The 23,011-nt window shown below is 34.8% G+C and overlaps 1 protein-coding gene and 3 long non-coding RNA genes across 6 annotated transcripts in view; 1 reads left to right on the top strand and 3 right to left on the bottom strand.

Annotated features, from left to right (window-relative positions):
* Window positions 1-5,446: 5,446 nt before the first annotated feature.
* On the bottom strand, window positions 5,447-6,007 carry LOC142237083 (uncharacterized). Its single transcript, XR_012722328.1, has 2 exons — window positions 5,929-6,007; window positions 5,447-5,865 (listed from the first exon to the last, which is right to left on the bottom strand). It is a non-coding gene; the product is annotated as an uncharacterized LOC142237083 (long non-coding RNA).
* A 2,292-nt stretch (window positions 6,008-8,299) lies between these two features.
* Window positions 8,300-8,910, bottom strand: LOC142236933 (uncharacterized). Its single transcript, XR_012722265.1, has 2 exons — window positions 8,577-8,910; window positions 8,300-8,509 (listed from the first exon to the last, which is right to left on the bottom strand). It is a non-coding gene; the product is annotated as an uncharacterized LOC142236933 (long non-coding RNA).
* Window positions 8,911-16,686: 7,776 nt separating this feature from the next.
* Window positions 16,687-17,194, bottom strand: LOC142236733 (uncharacterized). Its single transcript, XR_012722172.1, has 2 exons — window positions 16,958-17,194; window positions 16,687-16,900 (listed from the first exon to the last, which is right to left on the bottom strand). It is a non-coding gene; the product is annotated as an uncharacterized LOC142236733 (long non-coding RNA).
* Window positions 17,195-17,699: 505 nt separating this feature from the next.
* Window positions 17,700-23,011, top strand: part of SMC5 (structural maintenance of chromosomes 5) — a 141,629-nt gene continuing 136,317 nt past the window's right edge. For 2 of the 3 annotated variants that reach the window (XM_075303919.1, XM_075303917.1), the window contains exon 1: window positions 17,702-17,892. In XM_075303919.1, the coding sequence (XP_075160034.1) occupies window positions 17,822-17,892 (71 nt within the window). In that variant the 5' untranslated portion in view covers window positions 17,702-17,821. Of the gene's footprint in view, window positions 17,893-23,011 lie in introns of all 3 variants that reach the window. The other variant, XM_075303918.1, reaches the window with a different exon arrangement.

Raw genomic sequence — 23,011 nt, 5'->3', positions numbered from 1 at the left:
AAATATTAACTCAATTGATGCGCAGTTTCTTATTCCTCCAGATTTCGGCAATCTGTACATGAATATGTTTGTTTCCATTTATAATTTTCTTTATATCAGGAAAAGTAACCACGAAAATAAAGTGATTTTCAACTCGAAAACCGAACCTAGTACACGCAAAAAATAATTCTTTCCTCCCAAACGAAATTTTAGACAAACAAAGTTCGTTTCTCATTTGCTTTTCACTGTAAGGAAGTGTATTTGGAAGAAAAGTATATACTTTTTGTGATAAACTTTTATTCTTTTCCAGGATGTAAAAACAATTTCATAAAGACTAACTCAAAAAAAAAAAACATTGTTTTCTTGCTAATTGCATTTTCCCTCACATCTTTTTCACATCCACGAGGTTTTTAGTTCTTAACAACTTTTCCTGTAATACCAACAATGTAGAAGAAATTATACGATTTTATAAATTTTTTAAATTTTTTACCTTTCGCCTGGACGGAGAATCGAACCACGGACCATGCACTTTGTTAGCCAACACACTAACCACTGAGCTATGTACCTGTTATGGTCATCAATAGATAAATATCCATATAAGTTATATTTATATAGCATAGCTTGCGGCGCCCACGAACCGAATAAACAAAGTTTATTTAACAGAAACAAACATTTAGTTTGGCACCGTGGAGCAGTGGTTGCTACGTCCGACTTGCATGCCAAGGGTCGTGGGTTCGATCCCTGCTTCGACCAAAGTTTTTTTTTTTGTTTTTTTTTTTCACATATATTCCAGATATGTTCGGAAGATTCCGTAAAAATGTTCAACATTACATTGTAGTATATTAAATTTTGAACTGTAAAATGTGTCTTATTAAAGACCTAAAGTCAGAAAAGAACAGTGTTTGATATAAACGAAATGGACTGTGTTGTTGTTTCAAAAATAACTTTTTTTATTGAAAAAAAAAATTTTGTAACAAACGAATTTTTTTGGTGATAAAAGTTTAAAATTTTCGAAGCAATTAAAAAAACTCTAACAAAAGAAAAACGTTTTCGGTACACGTTTTCCAAACGTTTTTTTTTTCTTTGCGTGTACCCACCTTAAAGGTGGGTATTAAGTTCGAGTTTAGCCGCTAAAATCGCCATTTTTCACGATTACTTTTCTTTATTAATCCACTTTAAGGACTGCAAACTTTGTCAAAATTTGCTTTGGGCTATTCCCCATCAAGTTATAATAAAATTTGCAACAAATATGTATAATTGTATGCCTTCTTTTTACTGATTTAGTTTTCACTTTAGCGATTTTAGCGGCTAAACTCGAACTTAATACCCGGTACTCTGTTCGGTTTTCACGTTGAAACTCCATACAAAACCAAAAAATGCGAAAAACTAGCGAAATTTTTTCCATTTGTGATACTTTGTTTTTTTTTTTGAAAAACTCACGTAACTCGATCAGTCAGTATTTTCATAACATGGCGCCATTTGCAATATGAATTAAGAAATAATTTATTTATTAAACTGATTGTTGTGAATTTATAATGCAAAAGTGGATCGGATTATTATTTAAAAATGTAATCTGATCGATTGATAAAACAATGTATAACATGGAGTTGTATTTCCGTAAAAAACTAGCAACCAACATCTAACCGCTCGCTACTACATTGTAGAACATAAATAATGTATAAAACATGAAATTTAAACACAAATGTTAACAAAATAAAAGCTTTATTTGTACTGGGCATCGGGATAATAAGCACAAAACAAAATGTTATCAAAAGGAGCACAACAATTGATGTTGCAAAACAAGCATTAGCACTTCAACCAACATGTATAGTACCTGGGTAGCAATGAATGGAATCACAAGAGTTAATTGCTCTGTTCCAAAAAATAAAATGCAGCATTGTAAAATTAGATTTTTTCAATCCAAAGTTATTTGTAAAATAACTTCTGCTTCTTCTTTTTCAATTTAATTATTATGTATGCGTGTGTGTGTAAATCGAGCCAATAGTTGCCTATGTAAAGGGTGATTTGTTAAGAGCTTGATAACTTTTTTTTAAAAAAAACGCATAAAATTTGCAAAATCTCATCGGTTCTTTATTTGAAACGTTAGATTGGTCCATGACATTTACTTTTTGAAGATAATTTCATTTAAATGTTGACCGCGGCTGCGTCTTAGGTGGTCCATTCGGAAAGTCCAATTTTGGGCAACTTTTTCGAGCATTTCGGCCGGAATAGCCCGAATTTCTTCGGAAATGTTGTCTTCCAAAGCTGGAATAGTTGCTGGCTTATTTCTGTAGACTTTAGACTTGACGTAGCCCCACAAAAAATAGTCTAAAGGCGTCAAATCGCATGATCTTGGTGGCCAACTTACCGGTCCATTTCTTGAGATGAATTGTTCTCCGAAGTTTTCCCTCAAAATGGCCATAGAATCGCGAGCTGTGTGGCATGTAGCGCCATCTTGTTGAAACCACATGTCAACCAAGTTCAGTTCTTCCATTTTTGGCAACAAAAAGTTTGTTAGCATCGAACGATAGCGATCGCCATTCACCGTAACGTTGCGTCCAACAGCATCTTTGAAAAAATACGGTCCAATGATTCCACCAGCGTACAAACCACACCAAACAGTGCATTTTTCGGGATGCATGGGCAGTTCTTGAACGGCTTCTGGTTGCTCTTCACTCCAAATGCGGCAATTTTGCTTATTTACGTAGCCATTCAACCAGAAATGAGCCTCATCGCTGAACAAAATTTGTCGATAAAAAAGCGGATTTTCTGCCACTGATTTTGGTAATAAAATTCAATGATTTGCAAGCGTTGCTCGTTAGTAAGTCTATTCATGATGAAATGTCAAAGCATACTGAGCATCTTTCTCTTTGACACCATGTCTGAAATCCCACGTGATCTGTCAAATACTAATGCATGAAAATCCTAACCTCAAAAGAATCACCCTTTATAAGTAATCATTTCGTGACATTTTGCGATGTTGTCAATACATTTCGATGAAATAAACGCGAAAAAGTTCCACAATGGCTGTTTTTTCCATCAAAATATATTGTCAACACTATTATTTTTCAACGCGAAACAATGATTGAAGGGAACTTTTTTCGCACCAACAAAGAGAGTACCGGCCTTAAGTCGTGAAGGACTAAAAGAAAACAGAGTACTCGTTTATCCAGGACATCTCAAAAAATATGCAACACTGTCATCAGCTGTTTAAAAACAATCACAGAAAAGAAGTGAAATCTTGCATTTTTAATGTATAAAATGCTCAAATGGTAATAAATATTTACTGCTGCGATTATTTATGACACTATACCACTTTGAATTTCATGTTTTTCAATAAATTAGTCACAATAAAGTGCTATTGTGAATCGATGAAGCGTCACTTTATCAAAACACAATCTGGCAAGATCGGCGCGACTTGCACTGATGCGATGTTCTGGATAGAACACCAGTGCAACGATGTTCTGGATAGCCCATACAAATGTTGTATCCAGTGCAAAAAGAAAACAGCCCTACTATTATTTTTCAACGCGAAACAATGATTGAAGGGAACTTTTTTCGCACCAACAAAGAGAGTACCGGCCTTAAGTCGTGAAGGACTAAAAGAAAACAGAGTACTCGTTTATCCAGGACATCTCAAAAAATATGCAACACTGTCATCAGCTGTTTAAAAACAATCACAGAAAAGAAGTGAAATCTTGCATTTTTAATGTATAAAATGCTCAAATGGTAATAAATATTTACTGTTGCGATTATTTATGACACTTTACCACTTTGAATTTCATGTTTTTCGATAAATTAATCACAATAAATTGCTATTGTGAATCAAAGAAGCGTCACTTTATCAAAATACAATCTGGCAACATCAGGCGCGACTTGCACTGATGAGTTGTTCTGGATAGAACACCAGTGCAACGATGTTCTGGATAGCCCATACAAATGTTGCATCCAGTGCTAAAAGAAAACAGCCCTACCATTAGTTACATTTTACTTTCCACAGGTTACTATTGTCAAAAACATGTAGGGTTACATAGGTAACTATTGGTTACGTAGTTCTACAGGTTACATTTTACACGCTACAGGTTATTATTGTCAAAAACATGTCTGGTTACATAGGTTACTATTGATAACTAACATTAAAATGTAAACAAAACAAATTGAAAATATTTAATATCTTCAGTTTACACACAAATCATCAAAAATTTTTCAATTAAACACTTAATTGAATTTGGAAACGGATTCAATTAATATGTTAATTGATTCAATTAATAATTTAATCAAATCCGAATAAAAACCAATTAAATAAAAAACTGATTGATATTTGTTACGGTTCAAATTAAAATATTAATTGATTCAATCAATTTGTTAATCAGTTCGGAAATAATTTTCAATTACAAACGTGATTGAAAATTTTTACGTTTCCAATTACACATGTAATTGATCCAATCAACTTTGTGATTGAAATTGAATAATTTTGAGCAATGGAAAGAGCGAAAAGAGAACAAGAGAATGGTTATTTATTAAAAAATTTATGATGGAGAGATCAGTCTGTGGAAGTAACACGTAACGAACGGTTGGGTTTTTGTTTTTCGCGTAAATTGAAAAACATGATTGGCGACATTTTGTCTGCTGCATTCAAAATGTGTGCATAAATATTTTGAACGCAACAACAAATCAAAGGGTTGAAATAGATGAAGTGTGCAACAACAAATGGCCACGTGGTAAAATATATTAGAGAACGCATTTGATATTACCTCTGTTTGTGTTTTGTGGTATTGTAAAAATGGAAAACAATCTACGTTTATTGAAGGTAACAAATTATGAAATGTGAATACCGTTTTCCAAATGATGTTGAACTACAAGTGGCAAGTTACATGTTGCAGCGTCTATCAGCCAGTGTTTGTAAAATATCTGAAACACAATCACTTTATTATACCATTTGGAAAGTCAAAAATTGTTCACCCATATACCTTTCACAATTTTAAGCGAAATAGCTATGTTTTCAGCACTTCATTATCGTTTTTATTTAAATAAATTAAAATATGCTAGTGGCGCTTGATGTTTCACCAAATATAATATGGCTCTTGTAACAATAGTGATGGCAAAATACTTTCATGTACGTATTGTACTCTCTGATACATCACAGTTCCCCACCACAGTTGGAGATTGTTGTAGTGTCACTTACGAGTCTGTGGTACACCCAAAAAATTTCGTTACTGGTAATAGCAAAAATGTTTCCTAAAACAGCAGTTTTTGTTTGCTGAAAAAGGGACAACAGTAGCATGTAGTTGTTTCAGCAAACATTCGTTAGTTGAAACAGCAAACATTTTTTACAGCTAAAATAACAAACAAATGCTTTAGCAAAAAATCAAATTGATTCACACTAAAATCATACATTATTCTCTTAAGGCCGTGGCATTATTTCGCTAAAATAGCAACGTTTTAATGTTATCCTGGCTTTAATACTCACATTTAAGGTGAACTTTGCCAATTATCATAGATTCGGGTACAGTTTAGCTTAGTTATAGTGCCAGCCCGTTATTTCAGGTTCCCTTTGAATATTTAGTCCATTATGATACAGCAGTGTTGAACTTCTTTCTTGTCACTGAGTGCCACCCGATTCCATGCAGGAAGCTCAAAGACAAGGAATCTCCATTTTATAGCCGAGCCTGAACATCATTTCCCATTGCGATAAAAATTTTAGAGTAGCTTTGAAACACTCAGAAAGGTCACCAGCATTACAGAGGGACTAATCCACCGTTGCAAAACTTTATGGTGTTTGGTCGAAACTAGGATTGAATCCATAACCGTTTGTCTGCACTGCTAGTATGAACAATTGTACGACGGTTGCTCCCATATATCAATGTATAATAATAATTTTCCAATCTAAAAATTATAAAAACCAAAGTACTTTAAAAAGAATAAAATATTATACTATACAATACTTACCAAATATAATAAAAAAAATGGAAAACATATATTCCAAAACAACACAAAATAATTTTTACATTTTCCCAGCTTGTCTCGTGTTTTCGTTTGAAAGTGATGCTTTGACGGCGTTGGCGTTTATCGACGTTGACCTTTGTCAAAACCAACAATAGGTCTGTTCGCGTACTTTTCTTGCAATAATTATCCAATAAAAACTAGTAAGGGCCAGTTTCTCAATGTCTTGTTATTATTTATCGTGTCGATAAAACAGCTGATCCCATACAAACAATTTACTAACCGGAGGTCTAACCACCGGTTAAAATTAATCGGAAGATGAGAAACTGGCCATAAGAGAGTAAAAGTGGCAGATATTTTATTTTTTTAATGGAAACATGGCTGCGCTGCTCCCTTTGTATTGGCGATTCAATAATATATGGAGGAGGTAAAAATAATTTTTGCTGCCACAGAATCCGGACTTTCATCGGAAAATCATCTTGACAAATGAGGCTCATTTCCACCTCAGCGTATATGTCAAAATGCAAAATTGTTTTATCTGAGGGTCCTCTATTCTCAATGTACGACTGTTTAGTTTGGTTAGTGACCTTGCGGAGTTACTTGATTTTTTCACAAATGAACTTGTTTTATGGTTAGAGCTGGTTGGTGTTGAACTGGACAACGGTAACTTTTAACAGTTACGTGTCACGCAAGCAACTCTTTCGCAGGAAACGTTTCCAAGCTGGACAATAATAATAAGCCACCAAGATATTGCGACTTTAAAACCTTCCTGTCGGATGAAAGAATGCTATCAACCCAGCGCCGAATTACAGCCTCAACGATAGAATTCACATGAATATATTTGGTTGAAATTGCTTTTCATTATCAACTGCATACTTTTCGCTTTATTATGAAATAAACATCCGAACATTTATCTCAAAATATTAAATTTTTCTTCGAGTACGAAAATACCAGCTCTTATTAGAAAATACTTTACAAAAATATAGAGTCCTTTTAGAAGATCTTCATCAAGTTGAGTTTTTCTGCGGCGGTTTTGTTAAAATTGTAGAACAGCCATATGTCGACTATAGAAGACATTTACATATTAGATTTGTCGTTCGGGACAAATATTTATGTTAGCCACATATTCATAGAAGTTAAGCTTATACAAATCCCATTTCATTAAAAAATGTAAATTTCTAAAAAGGATAGTTTGTTGACAAATGTTATTACATAATCAACAAATTCGAATTGTTTTTATTCGTATCAGCAGAAAATTTCAGCAAACAACAGACTTTCCTGAAGTATGTTTGCTATTCCAAAATAACAAATTGTGTGCTGTTTTAGCAAAAAAACTGCTAAAACAGCAGCATTTTGTTTGCTGAAAAACAGCAGACAGCGTTTGCTATTAACAACAGACTTTTTCTATGAGTGTAGCGATAAGGATGAAATGGAACTTTGAAATGCTGGGAGGGTACTCTCTTGCAAGCATGGTACAATAATTCCCAGGTAGTTGCAGTATTACAAAAAAAAAGCAGAACTCAAGTACATCCAAATGTCAGTTTTGTTTATAATTTTAATGTTAGTAAACAAAAGATATTAAATATTTTCAATTTGTTTTGTTTACATTTTAATGTTAGTTACCAATAGTAACCTAAGTAACCAATAATTACCTATGTAACCAGTAGTAACCAGACATGTTTTTGACAATAATAACAAGTGGCATGTAAAATGTAACCAATAGAATCTACGTAACCAATAGTAACCATACGTATTTTTGACAATTTTTGGAATGTAAAATGTAACCAATAGTAACAAGACATGTTTTTGACCGTTGGATGTACTGTAATACTCACCTTTAAGGTGGGTATTAAGTTCGAGTTTTTTCACTGAAGTGAAAACTAAATCAGTAAAAAAAGCATAAAATTATACATATTTGTTGTAAATTTTATTATAATTTGATGGGAAATAGCCCAAAGCAAATTTTCACAAAATTTGTATTCCTTAAAAAGTATTATTAAAGAAAAGTAATAGTGAAAAAATGGCGCTTTTAGCGGCTAAACTCGAACTTAATACTCACCTTTAGCAGTAAAAATATCCAGTAATAACTTGCAAGCATGACAAAACTACTAAAGGTACTACCCCTGCCAACATTTTTTTGAATTTGGGGGCGCTTCTGAGAATCCCCACTACGTCGAAAACAATCATATACGACATCAAAAACTCGTCGGAAAAGCGCCGTCACTATTGAGAAGTTGTACCACGCCAAGTTACTATGAAAAAGTTTCTCATCAGTGCAATTATTAGGTGCCTATTTAGATCAATTTCGAAGGACGCCAATAAGAACCCCTGCAAACTATCAGAAAAAGTGCATTTTAAGGTAATTGTAGAAGAATCATTGTGGTCAAGTAAAACACGATTGTGTAGATGTTTATTGATTTGATTAAACATTTATAATTTCTTATAAATATAACATTTTTCGGTTTATCTCATCACATTTAACATAATTTTTTGAATTAATAAAAGAATGATGTTGAGTTTTAAGTAGCAAGTTACATATTGCAGCGTCTATCAGCCAGTTTGTTTATTTTCGATGGAGACAGCGTGCCTGGAAAAATATTTGAAAAACGATCACTTTATTCTATTTGGAAAGTCGAAAATTGTTCACCATATACCTTTCACAATTTTAAGCGTAATATCTATGTTTTCAGAACTTTATTTTCGTTTTTATTTAAATAAAATATAACAAGCTGGTTGCGTTTGGCGTTTCACAAAAAATAAAATGGCTCTTCTAACAGTAGTGATGGCAAAATACTTTCATGTACATTTTGTACTTTTTGATATGCTTCCCCCATCACAGTTCGCGATGGTTGTGGTGACATTTACGAGTCTGTGGTAGCGATGAGGATGAAATGGAACTTTGAAATGCTGGCAGGGTACATCACAGTCAGCTGTTCACAGTAAAAAAGGCATAAAATTATACATATTTGTTGCAGATTTCATTATAACTTGCTGGGGAATAGTCCAAAGCAAATTTTCAAAAAGTTTGTATTCCTTAAAATGGATTATTAAAGAAAAGTAATCGTGAAAAAATGACGATTTTATCGGCTAAAGGTAGGTACTATGTTCGGTTTCCGAAGCGAAATCCCATACAAAACCAAAAATGCGAAAAACTACCGAAATATTTTTTCATTTGTGGTACTTTGTTTTTTTTCGAGTTGAAAAACTGACATAAAGTGCATAGTCCCTAATTAGGTCGGCTTTAAATCCTTCCATATGTTGAGATTAGTTAGTTTCAAAACATGGCGCCATTTGTAATGTGAATTAAGAAATATTTGATTTATTCAAATGATTTGTGTTAAATTAGAATACAAAAGTGGTTCGCGTTGTTATTTAAAAATGCAATTAGATTGACGAAATAAAAATAACGGAGTGCTATATGTATATAACATATATAACAGCATCTGGTTCTGTAGCCGTTTCTGCCACAGTAGCATCTGCCCTCACATCCCTGACACCCACAATTGCAGCCACTACATCAGCTACAGTGAACAACTCCAACATAGCACCCTCAACACCTGCACCGACCACAGTGGCTGTGACCGCAAATATTGTATTGCAACAACCAAATACAACGGCCGCCCAAGTAGTGAGTGGTCCCACTAGGGTGGCAGCAAATACTCCAACATTAGCCACTATTACTAATTCTTCAAATGCAATATCGACTGTTGCTGCCGTTAGTAATACAAATGCAATACTAATGCAATGGTGGTTTCACAATCATCCACAATAGTATCACCAGCAGCTGGATCGAATGTTGTTGTTCCCACCACTACAATGGCTTTAGCAGGAGCTACCGTGGGACTTAAGTCTGGTCCAGATATTACAATGACATTGAACCGTATAAATACGGCAGAGAATGAAGTTGATGTGGAGGAATGTTTACCAGGTGATGTTGTTAAATTGGATTTTGCTGGCGAAGAAGTGGTTGGGTGAAATTTTACCCCTAAGGAATGTCTTCTAGGAGTTTCCAATCGGCGACCGGTGCCCGTTGGAAACTCCGCCTATTACAACAGTACCATCATCGCTTCAGCCATCAGCAACAATAGCATTCCATCACCGTCATATTGTAGAGATACAACCAGGCCACCATTTATCATCATCCCCTGCTAATTTAGAATTGACTAATGTTATGCTACATAATGTTTGCACAGAACACGAAGAAGTAGAAGAAGCTAATTGTCATAATACTGCAGATGTAATCGATGAAGATTTCTTTTTTAAAATATGCTTAAAAACGATTTCGTCTTATCTCTGTAAACCCAGTGCTTCTACATTCAACACCCATTTTTTACAAAGAAATGAATTGTATTTTTTTTTTATTATTTTACCGCTCCTCGTAATTGCTCCCTTTTCTATTTGTTAAGCGAGCTCGTTTTTTGTGTGTAAGAGGCGTAAATGAATGAGAACTGAACAAAAGAAATGTTAATGCAGTTTTAATTTTTAATGGAAACAACATGAAAGCTAAATATGAGAAATGATAATTAAAAATTTTTAAATATAACAATATTAATGAAAGAAAGCTGATAATCCAGAAAAGAAAACATTGTGTTCTAGGGTCTTTAATTAGTGTATAAATGTACAAATTTATAAAAAATCATAATAAAATTATAATCGAACTTGTTTTATTTTTATATACCGGGGTATAAGTAATTGGGTGGTCTTATACGTTTTATACTTTTTAACATAAAATTAGTAAATTTTTCTGAACAAAGTTATATCCAAAATAAATGTTTATAGCAAATAATTAAATAATTTTTATTTAAATAGCAAAATAATTTTCTTGTATTCATCATTTGTCCAAAATGATTGCGATAGGCTGGAATGAAACGATTTAATTTCGTTGTGGCTTTTAAATTTCAGTTAGCGGCATTCTTGCATTTTATCAATTCAAAACACTGGTTGAATTTCATAACGTGACTGAAATAGTTATTGGAACTTATACATTGGGAGAGTATAACATCCTTCAGTAAACCAGCCAATTGCTTCTCAATGTATTAATTTCAGTCAACGAAGAGTCTGGTATAGAACACTAACATCCCTTTGTGACGAAATATAAGTCGGGAACAGTGACTTTGGCTTAGGGACTACCCTTGAACTTGAGTTATGGGCTTAAGTTGGTTGTTCCCCCCGATGTAACAACATTGGCAAATGAAATGGCGTTATTATCCTTTGTGGGAACCGTGGTGGTGACCACTGGATTTGAAATTGCTAGTGAGGCGGCAACAGCATGGTATTGCAATGCGATTGTGTAGATATTGTGGACACCAACGAATTAAGTTTGTTGATGAATGAGTCCATTGCTGCGCATGATGTAAAAGTTAGCATAACACCGGAATTATATGTTTTTTTGATGTGCGTTACAAATTGACGGTATCCATTTGGAAAAGCTGAAGAAGACAATGTACCACATGTTGTAAAAGCTGTTGCAGAATGTGGTAAGACACCAGGAGTAGAGCGGCTGGAGCTTTATTCTTAACAATTATTAGTGTCCAGTGCTGTATGAGATTTTTTTGGAAAACAATCCAAAAACTGGTAGAAAAACACTTTTCAAAACAATTATCATGAATGCGTGTATGTAAACAATCAGCTGCTGCGTATGTATAAGTAAAAATAGTATGACATTTGGCGATGTTGTCAATTAAATTGCGGAGAAATAAACGCGGAATAGCTCCAAAATAGCTGTTTTCTTCGTTCGAAATGTATTGTCAACACTCTCATTTTTCAACGCGAAAGAATGGTTAAGTGAAGTTTTTTTCGTGCCAACAAACATAGTACCCACCTTAAACTCGAACTTAATACCCACCTTTAAGGTGGGTATTAAGTTCGAATTTAAGGTGGGTATTATGTTCGAGTTTAGCCGCTAAAATTGTCACTTTTTCACGATTACTTTTCTTTAATAATCCATTTTAAGGAATACAAACTTTGTGAAAATTTACTTTGGGCTATTCCCCATCAAGTTATAATAAAATCTGCAACAAATGTGTATAATTTTATGCCTTTTTTACTGATTTAGTTTTCACTTTAGCGGCTAAAGGTGAGTACTATGTTCGAGTTTTTCACCAAAACACTAAATTAAAAGTGCAAAAATATATATGAAGATGATAACATTTTTATCAAGTCTCTTCAAATTATGGATGGACAATATCCAATGTATTGATTGCACTATATAAAATCGGCGAAAATGAAAGAAAATTTTTATTTGCTTTTATTTACAGAAGTAATTTATTGAAAAAAAAATTACAAAAAAGAATATCTCCATTCAGGATTTCGCGCAAGGATGTGGTATGCTTTTTATACCACCGCGCTTATGTGATAGCTTTATTTATGAAATTCATTAAAACATGATTTCGTTTTACTTTAACAAGGTGGAGTAAACTCTAAACAAAATAAATCCATAAATAGGAATGTACCTTTGAATCTAATCATGGATTCATCTACCGCTAGATATTCACCCAGATTAAAACACAATTTAAATCTCTCTAGCAACATATCCAGAAACGGTTGAACTTTATACAGCTTGTTGAACTTAGGTGATCCTTTTTTAGGCATTAAGGTAGAACCATTCAAATGTATATTAGATAATCAAATCAAATCTTCTTATAGGCATTATTTTCGATATATAGCCGTCATTTAATTCCGGACGAGATGACCTATAGTCTTTGTAACTGGCCTGGGGTTTTATTCCCATTAGAAACTTAATTCCTATAAAAGCTTGTATTTGTAAGGCATTTGTTGCAGTGTAGCGTTTGCCAGATTGTTGAGCAAACAGGTTCATTTGAAATACAATACTCGTATGTTCCATAATTTCTTTTGTTATACTTTTACTAAAAATATTAAAATTATCATAGGATGCCTCGTTTTTCCACAACTTCTGTAGGTCCTCGTTTCATGCCAGTAAATGCAATTGGTATCTCTATTGAATTTTGCTTACTCCAAATTGGTGGGGTGACTTCTACGAGACTGCTAAATAAATTAGATATGGGCATATCGTCGTCGGTATCAAATTTTTCACCCGAATTTAAAACTCCACTACATCCCTAGTTTTCACCTTCATCAAAGTGTTTATCTTCATTGTCGACTGCAAGGATCCTGGAAGGATGATCAGAACCAAATCCAAGGAAGTTCCTGGATTTGGTTCTGATCATCGAGGTCTTCAACATCATCGACAATTGACTCTGCGTCTGATAGAATCTCTTCCACAACAACTTTATCCTCGATTGTTTCCAATATATAGGAAATATCACTGTCTTTGAGTTTATTGTTTTTAGCCATGGATATAATGCGCAGTGGTATTATTTTTATACCATCAACTTTAAGCCACACTACTTCAAAATTTTTTATTTATTTTTGATGTTACTATTTTCAAGCACGTTATTTACTATCTTATTGATCAAAAATATACAAATATAAAGTCTAACGCACGTGTTTAGCAGAAAATTGCTAAATAATGGAAAACACTGTCAACACTTGACAGATGGTACTCAAGTTTAGTTCAAAATATGTATATCGGGCTGCCACTTTAACCTAGATCTTTCGAACATTTGGTATATTATTTTTTTTCTTGAAATATAAGCTTAAATCTACATATAAAAGTGATATTTAGAATAAACAATTGCACACAGAATGTAGGAAAATTAATTAGATGAGTGGTATAGTATTCATACCACCGGACCGGAAAGAGTTAATTGTTAAAAAAAGTAACCGTTAAAATATGCTGGTTTTCAGCTTGAAAACTGAACATAGTACTCAGCTTAAACTCGAACTTAATACTCACCTTTAAGGTGGGCATTAAGTTCGAGTTTAGCCGCTAAAATCGTAATTTTTTCACGATTACTTTTCTTTAATAATCCATTTTAAGGCAAGGCATATTAATTAAAGGTAAAGTCATGCAATCAGGTGACTAATATCGCCATTCATCTTGTCAAAGTCTTTGTTTACGTTTAGTAGGTTTGTTTACATTCTTTGTGTACATAAATATTGCTTTTATTTACATTGTATTGTTTGTATGGGTTTAGTTTTATGAAACTTTTGCTTTGGGCTATTTCCCATCAAGTTATAATAAAATTTACAACAAATATGTATAATTTTATTCCTTTTTTACTGATTTAGTTTTCACTTTAGCGTCTAAACTCGAACTTAGTACTCACCTTTAGCCGCTAAAGTGAAAACTAATGCGCTTTACATACTATCACTTATTCCGCACGGAATGCGCTTTACAGACTATCAGTTATTCCGGACGGAATGTCGATACGACTTGACGGCGATGACTATATAATCGGTAAATGTGTTATCGATCCCATAAACATGCAGCAGTATAGAGGAGTGCACGTGACACGAAATTGTCGTGACTCACGAACATTTTCGTGACTCACGCTGACGGCAACGGCGTGAGTGTGCGTGAGCGTGATTAACCAACCAAATGTCGTGCGTGATCGTGAGTCACGAAAATAATACCTTCGTGAGTGTGTGTGAGTAACGAATTTCGGAAAAACACGCTCACGAAAATAATCTCGCTTACGAACATAAAATGCTTATGAGTTGAATTCTTTTATAATTTTAGTGACATCCTATTTGGTAAGAGTTTTATATCGCACTCGATTTTAACCATACTCATGTTTTCAGTCAGGTTCTATAGGTAAATCACTCATAAAATTATTCGTGAGTCACGAAGTTTTTCGTGAGTCACGACATTTTTCGTTAGTCACGAAATTTTTCGTTAGTTATGACTTTTAAACGATTTTCGTGCGTGAGTGTGCGTGAGTATAAATTTTCTTTTCGTGAGCGTGTGTGATCGTGAGTCCTACCAAAAAATATCGTGCGTGAGTGTGCGTGAATAAGATTTCTCCGGCGTGAGTGTGCGTGAGCATAATATTACTCACGTGCACACCTCTAATAGAAACCATTATTTCGCACATAGAAAGCGGTGTTTGTTTAGGTAACTTGGAGCGCTATTTTACAGGGAGCGATATTGAATTAAGTTGGTGGTTGCTGCTCGCTATTACAAAATTAACATTGTATTTTCCTTGGGCAATTGATCTGCTACTCCTTTGATCCTTTGTATAGTTTCGGAACAAAAGTATAATCCGTGTTTGTGTTATAAACCCACACAAATAGTTTTAATAAATAAATTTTTTCTTAGTTCACATTGCAAATGGCGCCATGCTATAAACGTCAGTTTTTCAACTCGAAAAAAAAAACAAAGTACCACAAATGGAAAATGTTCGCAAGTTTTTCGCATTTTTTAATTTTGTTTGGAGTTTCAACGCGAAAACCGAACAGAGCACCGGCCTTAATCGTGAAAAATGAAGATTTTAGCGGCTAAATTTCACTAAAGTGAAAACTAAATCAGTAAAAGCCTTAAAATTATACATATTTGTTGCAGATTTCATTATAACTTGATGGGAATATCCCAAAGCAAATTTTCACAAAGTTTGTATTCCTTAAAATGGATTATTAAAGAAAAGTAATCGTGAAAAAATTACGATTTTAGCGGATAAACTCGAACTTAATACTCACCTTAAAGTACGCGAACAGACCTTATATTTGCACTCAAAATAAAGCGGAGTTTGAGTTTGTGTTCGTGCAAGTTTTGCCCATACACTGCACGAACAAATGTGATGACAACATGAAAAAATAAGAAGAAGCATAAACAAACAATGAAGTTGTATGAAGATTTATGGGTGAAACCATTTATTACTGAAAAAATGGAAGAAAATAATACAAAAAATCTTGGTACATGTGTCAAAACAATGATTCCTGAAGTAATCCACATTTAATATATTACAAATTACTTGATGAATTTCAAAATACTTGTCGCATGGTTTTCCATTGATTGGAAAAATTGGCGATCCATCATTAATTTCATTGCAGAAATGCCTGTTTTTAATGTAAAAATAAATTTGTCTTTGATAATGTTTGTCGAACATCCCCTTACACTCAATGATTTGTATCACCAAACCAGAAAAAATCAAAGTTGTTTTGATTTTATGCCAACACGTCCCCACGACAGACGAACACGACATTATACTATCGGATTTGTCGCCGCAACGTGTTGTGTCGCAGGGATTATCCGACCGTATAAGGTGCCCTTAAGAAGGTTTTACATTTGAAAAACGCTCACCCTGTGTTTATTGGGTATGGATAGAATGGCTTTGACATTTGGCGACATCTGTTGACGGTTGCTCTCTCAGCAAAAGAGAGCAATTTCCTACCTTCACGTCAGTGTTGCCAAGTTAGGGGTTTCCCCCCAAATTTAGGGGGTTTTTCACGTTTAGAGGAATTTTTAGGGGAAAAATTTATTTGGGGGGATTTTTGGGGGTAAAAAATTATTTCAGACCTTATAAAGTGGAGCAATTCCCAAGCAAATTCCGAACAATTCTAGCATGAGTTATGAGAAAAAAGATGCGGAAAGTCAACAAGAAGATCCTAAATACAAACAAGTATCCAATAGCATTATTTTCGTTATCTCCCTGCCAACATTTTTTGAATTTGGGGACTCTTTTGAGAATCCCCACTACGTCGAAAACAATCATATACGACATCAAAAACTCGTCGGAAAAGCGCCGTCACTATTGAGAAGTTGTACCACGCCAAGTTACTACAAAAATGTTTCGCATGAGTGCAATTATTAGGTGCCTTTATAGATCAATTTAGAACGACGCCAATAAGGGACCCTCCAAACAATCAGAAAAAGTGCATTTTAAGATAGTTGTAAAAGAATCATTGTGGTCGAGTAAAACACGTTTGTTTAGATATTTATTAATTTGATTAAACATTTACAAATTCTTAAAAATATAACATTTATACCACTATCACATTACATTTAACATAATTTTTGCCATTAATGATGATGTTGAGTTACAAGTAGCGAGTTACATGTTGCTGCGTCTATCAACCAGTGTTTTTATTCCATGGAGGCAGCGTGTCTGTAAAATATCTGAAAAACAATCACTTTATTCCATTTGGAAAATCACCAAATTGTTCACCAATATACCTTTCACATTTTTAAGCGTATAATCTATGTTTTCAGAACTTTATTTTCGTTTTTATTTAATTAAAATATAACAAGCTGGTTGCGCTTGGCGTTTCACAAAAAAAAAGGCTTTTTTAACAGTAGGGATGGCAAATTACTTGCATGTACTTTTTGATGTACCTTTTCATGATGGTTGAAGTGACATTTACGAGTCTGTGGTAACGATGAGGTTGAAATGGAACTTTGAAATGCTGGCAGGGCTTTTTTAAACTCTTCTGTTGAAAGGGCATTTTTAATATTTGACAAAATTAAAAACAATCGTATTTTAATTTAGCAGCTGAAAGCTTTTTAAGAGTAAGCCCGCTTTTTAAATTGATATACATATTGTATTATTACATCCATAAAAAAAATAATTTCCTCAGGGATGAAATTTTAAACAAACGAAAATCTCTTTTGTTTTAAAGTATTTTCTTAAATAGCAACTTTTATTTTTTATTTACTTCAAACGAAAACAAATTTTACCATCAAAAGAAAACTTAGTTTTTCTAAAATTTCGTTTCTCAGGAAAGAACTCTTCTTTCAGGATATATATTTGTGTTAAATTTAATTTTTAAAGTGTATCACTACAGGATTTTTTCACGTAATTTTGGGACCACTTTTATACTCTGAAATTTTTTGGGGGTTTTTGAAAAAAGCTTAAACCAATTTAGGGGTTTGTTGCTTAAGATTTGGGGGGAAGAATCAAAAATCACCTGGCAACACTGCTTCACGTACATAATATTATTTGCCCGAAATGATAAATATGAACTCAGTTTCATTGTCGTGTAAAATAAATTGCCGTTGTAATTCCATTCAGAAATTATATCACCAGTAGATAAAAACAAAATGAACAGTCAACGCAAACAGAAAGCATCAAAAGTTGGGAAAATTAAGAGTGTTTACTGCAAAAATTTTGTGTAAGTAGAAACTGCTTTTTTCGCGCCCTTCGAATTCTTGAATTGTATTGTACTGGAATTCGTTGTTAATAGTGTTTTTGAAGTTTTTCATATTTAGATAGATAACTTTAAATTGCACGAAAGCAATTTATAATGCTGTTTTATGCGCAAATTCTAAAAAGTTCCGGGGACCGCTTCAATGGTTTCATCAAATTTTATATTATATAGCATCAACATTACCTACCAATCGCTTTATAAGGGTTGATAGTTGTTTAAAACAAACACAACGATAAGCATTTGAAATATCTCAAAAAGACAATACATTTTCAATGTTATTAAAGATGTTCCAGGACTTTGGAAACGAAGTAATAAAACTATTTCTCAACTCCGGACAAAATAAAATTTCAACACTCTCCTTTGTAAACCTAAAGCGACTGCGGTTTAGAGGCATTGATAAGAATTATGAAGCTTGGTATGCAAATTCTAACAAGTTCAGGAGAAGAATGCTTCAATGGATTCAAATTATATATTAAATTATATAGTATCACCTTTACCTATTTTTTGATCAGCCCATAAACCACTAGTAAGACATCTATTGGTTGATCTCGTAGTTGCAGAATGTAGGCATTTCAAAATAACATATATACTGCACAAGATATTGAGAATGTCATCCCGATTGGCGATGTTTGCATTTAGAACAACAACGACAATCTTAAGACTATTCCAGTATAAATGTTTAAGCGAACTCCGAGTGAGTTTCCTCGTCGGTAAGGACGGTCGTGGAAAATTTAACAAGGAGACCAAGAAAAAATCGCACCAGTAAAATGCACATTGCGAACATGCTTTGGATCGAACAAATAATGCTAATCAATGCCGTAAAAAAATAGAGGTATAATGAACTTTCCCCTCCGTTTATATTTTTTTGTATGTCTGAAGGTGGGCCAAGAAGATATGATGTATATCTCAATTTTTTTTGATAATATCTAGAGATACATTTTTAACCGAATTGATATGCTTACGATGGTTGATATTGGTTCATTGTTTAGAACACTCATATAGACATACGCACTTTTATCATTATTTATTCGAAACTCCCATAATATTTCGTGTAGTATTTACATTATTTTTTTTATTTTATTAATCTTACAAATATTTAAATTTAAACACCTAGTATGTATTAAAAATGTAATGACTGCACACAATATTCGTAAAAATACTTCGTTCTTCAGGAAAGTATTCGTTCAGAGTAGTTGTTATATTATTTATACCCTAAACCACATAGTGGTCAGGTTATAATAACTTTGATCTGCCAAAAAATGTGCCTACCAGAAATATTGATTTTAGACCCCATAAAATATATACCGATCGACTCAGAATCATCTCCTGAGTCGATCTTGCGCTTGGTGTCCGCCCTTCCGTCCGTCCATGTATTTGTTGTTCGCAGGATTCCGGTCGAAATTATTAACCGATTTTGATGAAATTTGGTATGTGGAGTTTTTTGATACAGGGATGAATTTGGAAAAAATATGATCAAATTTATATATAGCTCCCATACGTATGTATCGCCCGATTTCGATAAATGGGGTCAGATTGCGTTAATTTACTAACCGATCGGCGTCAATTGCCACAAAGTAATCCAATTGACCACCCTTTAAGTGTGCCAAGTTTCATCGAAATCGTTTCAGATTTAGATAAATCTCCCATATATATATCTATCGCCCGATTTTCCCAAATTTGGACATAAGTCCCTTATTTATTAACCGATCTGACCCAAAGTTGGCCAAATCTAATGTTCTATAGCACTTACTACAAGTGTAAAAAATCATCGAAATCGGTTCAGATTTAGCTATAGCTTTCATATATATGTATCGCCAGATTTTCGCAAATTTGACCCTAAAACCCTTGTTTATCAACCGATCTTACTCAAATTTGGCTTACTCTAATGTTCTATAGTACTGACTATATGTGCAAAATATCATACAAATCGGTTCAGATTTAGATATAGCTCCCATATATATGTAGCGCCCGATTTTCAAAAATGCGCCCCTTATAACCTTATTTTTGACCATAGTTGCCTCATTTATTAACCGATCTGGAAAATATTATCGAAATCGGTTCAGATTTAGATATTGCTCCCATATATATGTATCACCCGTTTTTTCCCTTACAACTTTATTTCTGACCATAATAGCCTTATTTAGTACCCGATCTTACTATAATTTAGCACAAGGTAACCTTATGTGGTATCAACCAAATCTGTAAAATATCGAAATCGGTTCAGATTTAGATATAGCTCCCACATATATGCATCGGTCGATTTTCCTGAATTTGGCCATAATACTCTTATTAGCAATGTTGCTCAAACTAGCTGATCGTATTTAGACTTACATGTAGCTCTTACATAAAACTATTGCCCTATTTTCAGAAATTTAGATTTATTACCCACACTAATTGAGCGATTTCCTCGTTTCTAATAATAGACTCAATATTAATAGCATACTAACTCTTGGTTCAGAATCAACTATAGCTTCTAATATCAGATTGTGATAAAACTCCCATAACCATGTACCCCTTAATGTTCCTAAATATGGAAATGCTGTTTTTCCCCAAACCATTGATACCCCATAAACAATGTTTACTAATTCAGTAGGTGGTTTAGGGTATGATACACGAGGGCAGTTCGGAAACTTCTTAGCCTAGCACAAAAAGCGCGATATAAACAGAAAAAAGTTAAGTGTTTTGGAAACTTCCATCTCTGTTATGAACACATGTTAAATTTTGTTTCGATCTAGCAAATACTTCATATAGAAACAGGTGTTCAAAAAAGACGCATCCGCAATTTTTTTACAATGGAAAAATTAGAAATGCGTGCTGTCATTAAATATTTACATAACAAAGGTTTACCGGGACAAGAAATTCATAATGATATGGTTGTTGTTGTTGTAACAGTTTATTGTGATCTCATCCATTTCATGTTATACGCTTGGTACATCAGCTTGTTGGCAGATCAAGGAACTCTGCGACTAAGGTGGGGTGTGTCCAGAGTGATCTGGTGGTAAGTCGGGTCGGTTTGGCTGGGCAAGAGAAAAGATGACGCGTGTCGTGTGGCCCTTGGTTGCAAATTGGGCAAACGTCAGCTACGCTGCTATCAATCACCGATAAGTAGGAATTGAGGCGGCTGCACTTGCCTGATCTTAATTGGGCCAAAACTACCCTAGTCTGCCGTGGGAGGTCTCTTTCCTCCGGTGCTATGGGCGGTGGTCGGACTCCAAGAACAGGATTAACCTTGTAGCTTCTCACCGCTTCAGCTACAGTATCCTCATGAATCCTGTTCAAACCTGCCTGGTACGCTGCTTGATCTAGAGGCACTCTTTTATAGCGCTGGATCTCGCGCTCTAGATTATGTATATCAACCCTTACGTTCCTGGGTGGTGGTTGTGTATCCATAAGATGGTGGTTTGGATGATTACTGCGATAACAACCCAGGAGATACTGCTTTGACAACATGTAGTTGTGTCTTCGCACAGGGATGATCTTTGTCTCCACATAAAGGTGATCCAGGGGTGTGCTGCGGAGACACCCAGTCGCAGTTCTAAGAGCAGCGTGGTGCAATGGTTAGCATGCCCGCCTTGCATACACAAGGTCGTGGGTTCGATTCCTGCTTCGACCGAACACCAAAAAGTTTTTCAGCGGTGGATTATCCCACCTCAGTAATGCTGGTGACATTTCTGAGGGTTTCAAAGCTGCTCTAAGTGGTTTCACTGCAATGTGGGACGCCGTTCGGACTCGGCTATAAAAAGGAGGTCCCTTGTCATTGAGCTTAACATGGAATCGGGCAGCACTCAGTGATAAGAGAGAAGTTCACCAATGTGGTATCACAATGGACTGAATAGTCGTAAGTGAGCCTGATACATCGGGCTGCCACCTAACCTAACCTAACCTAACCTAAGAGCAGCGTTCTGGCAGGTTTGTATATTATTCCACTGCGTATCACTGGTCTGCGGTGTCCACACTGGCGCTGCATAGTTTACCACTGACCGGCCAATTGCCTTATAAGTAGTTAGCAAGGTTTCTTTGTCCGCACCCCAAGTACTGCCGGCAAGTGACTTGAGGACCTTGTTTCTACCACGGAGCTTATTACAAATTGCAGTGGCATGGGCGGTGGTTGTGTATCCATAAGATGGTGGTTTGGATGATTACTGCGATAACAACCCAGGAGATACTGCTTTGACAACATGTAGTTGTGTCTTCGCACAGGGATGATCTTTGTCTCCACATAAAGGTGATCCAGGGGTGTGCTGCGGAGACACCCAGTCGCAGTTCTAAGAGCAGCGTTCTGGCAGGTTTGTATATTATTCCACTGCGTATCAGTGGTCTGCGGTGTCCACACTGGCGCTGCATAGTTTACCACTGACCGGCCAATTGCCTTATAAGTAAAGGGTGATTTGTTAAGAGCTTGATAACTTTTTTAAAAAAAAAAACGCATAAAATTTGCAAAATCTCATCGGTTCTTTATTTGAAACGTTAGATTGGTCCATGACATTTACTTTTTGAAGATAATTTCATTTAAATGTTGACCGCGGCTGCGTCTTAGGTGGTCCATTCGGAAAGTCCAATTTTGGGCAACTTTTTCGAGCATTTCGGCCGGAATAGCCCGAATTTCTTCGGAAATGTTGTCTTCCAAAGCTGGAATAGTTGCTGGCTTATTTCTGTAGACTTTAGACTTGACGTAGCCCCACAAAAAATAGTCTAAAGGCGTCAAATCGCATGATCTTGGTGGCCAACTTACCGGTCCATTTCTTGAGATGAATTGTTCTCCGAAGTTTTCCCTCAAAATGGCCATAGAATCGCGAGCTGTGTGGCATGTAGCGCCATCTTGTTGAAACCACATGTCAACCAAGTTCAGTTCTTCCATTTTTGGCAACAAAAAGTTTGTTAGCATCGAACGATAGCGATCGCCATTCACCGTAACGTTGCGTCCAACAGCATCTTTGAAAAAATACGGTCCAATGATTCCACCAGCGTACAAACCACACCAAACAGTGCATTTTTCGGGATGCATGGGCAGTTCTTCAACGGCTTCTGGTTGCTCTTCACTCCAAATGCGGCAATTTTGCTTATTTACGTAGCCATTCAACCA

Source organism: Haematobia irritans, chromosome 4 (assembly GCF_050003625.1).
Source record: "Haematobia irritans isolate KBUSLIRL chromosome 4, ASM5000362v1, whole genome shotgun sequence".
Classification (NCBI taxonomy): Eukaryota; Metazoa; Arthropoda; class Insecta; order Diptera; family Muscidae; genus Haematobia; species Haematobia irritans.
The sequence above is the reverse complement of the archived record's forward strand: the minus strand, read 5'-3'. Positions and strand labels throughout refer to the sequence as shown.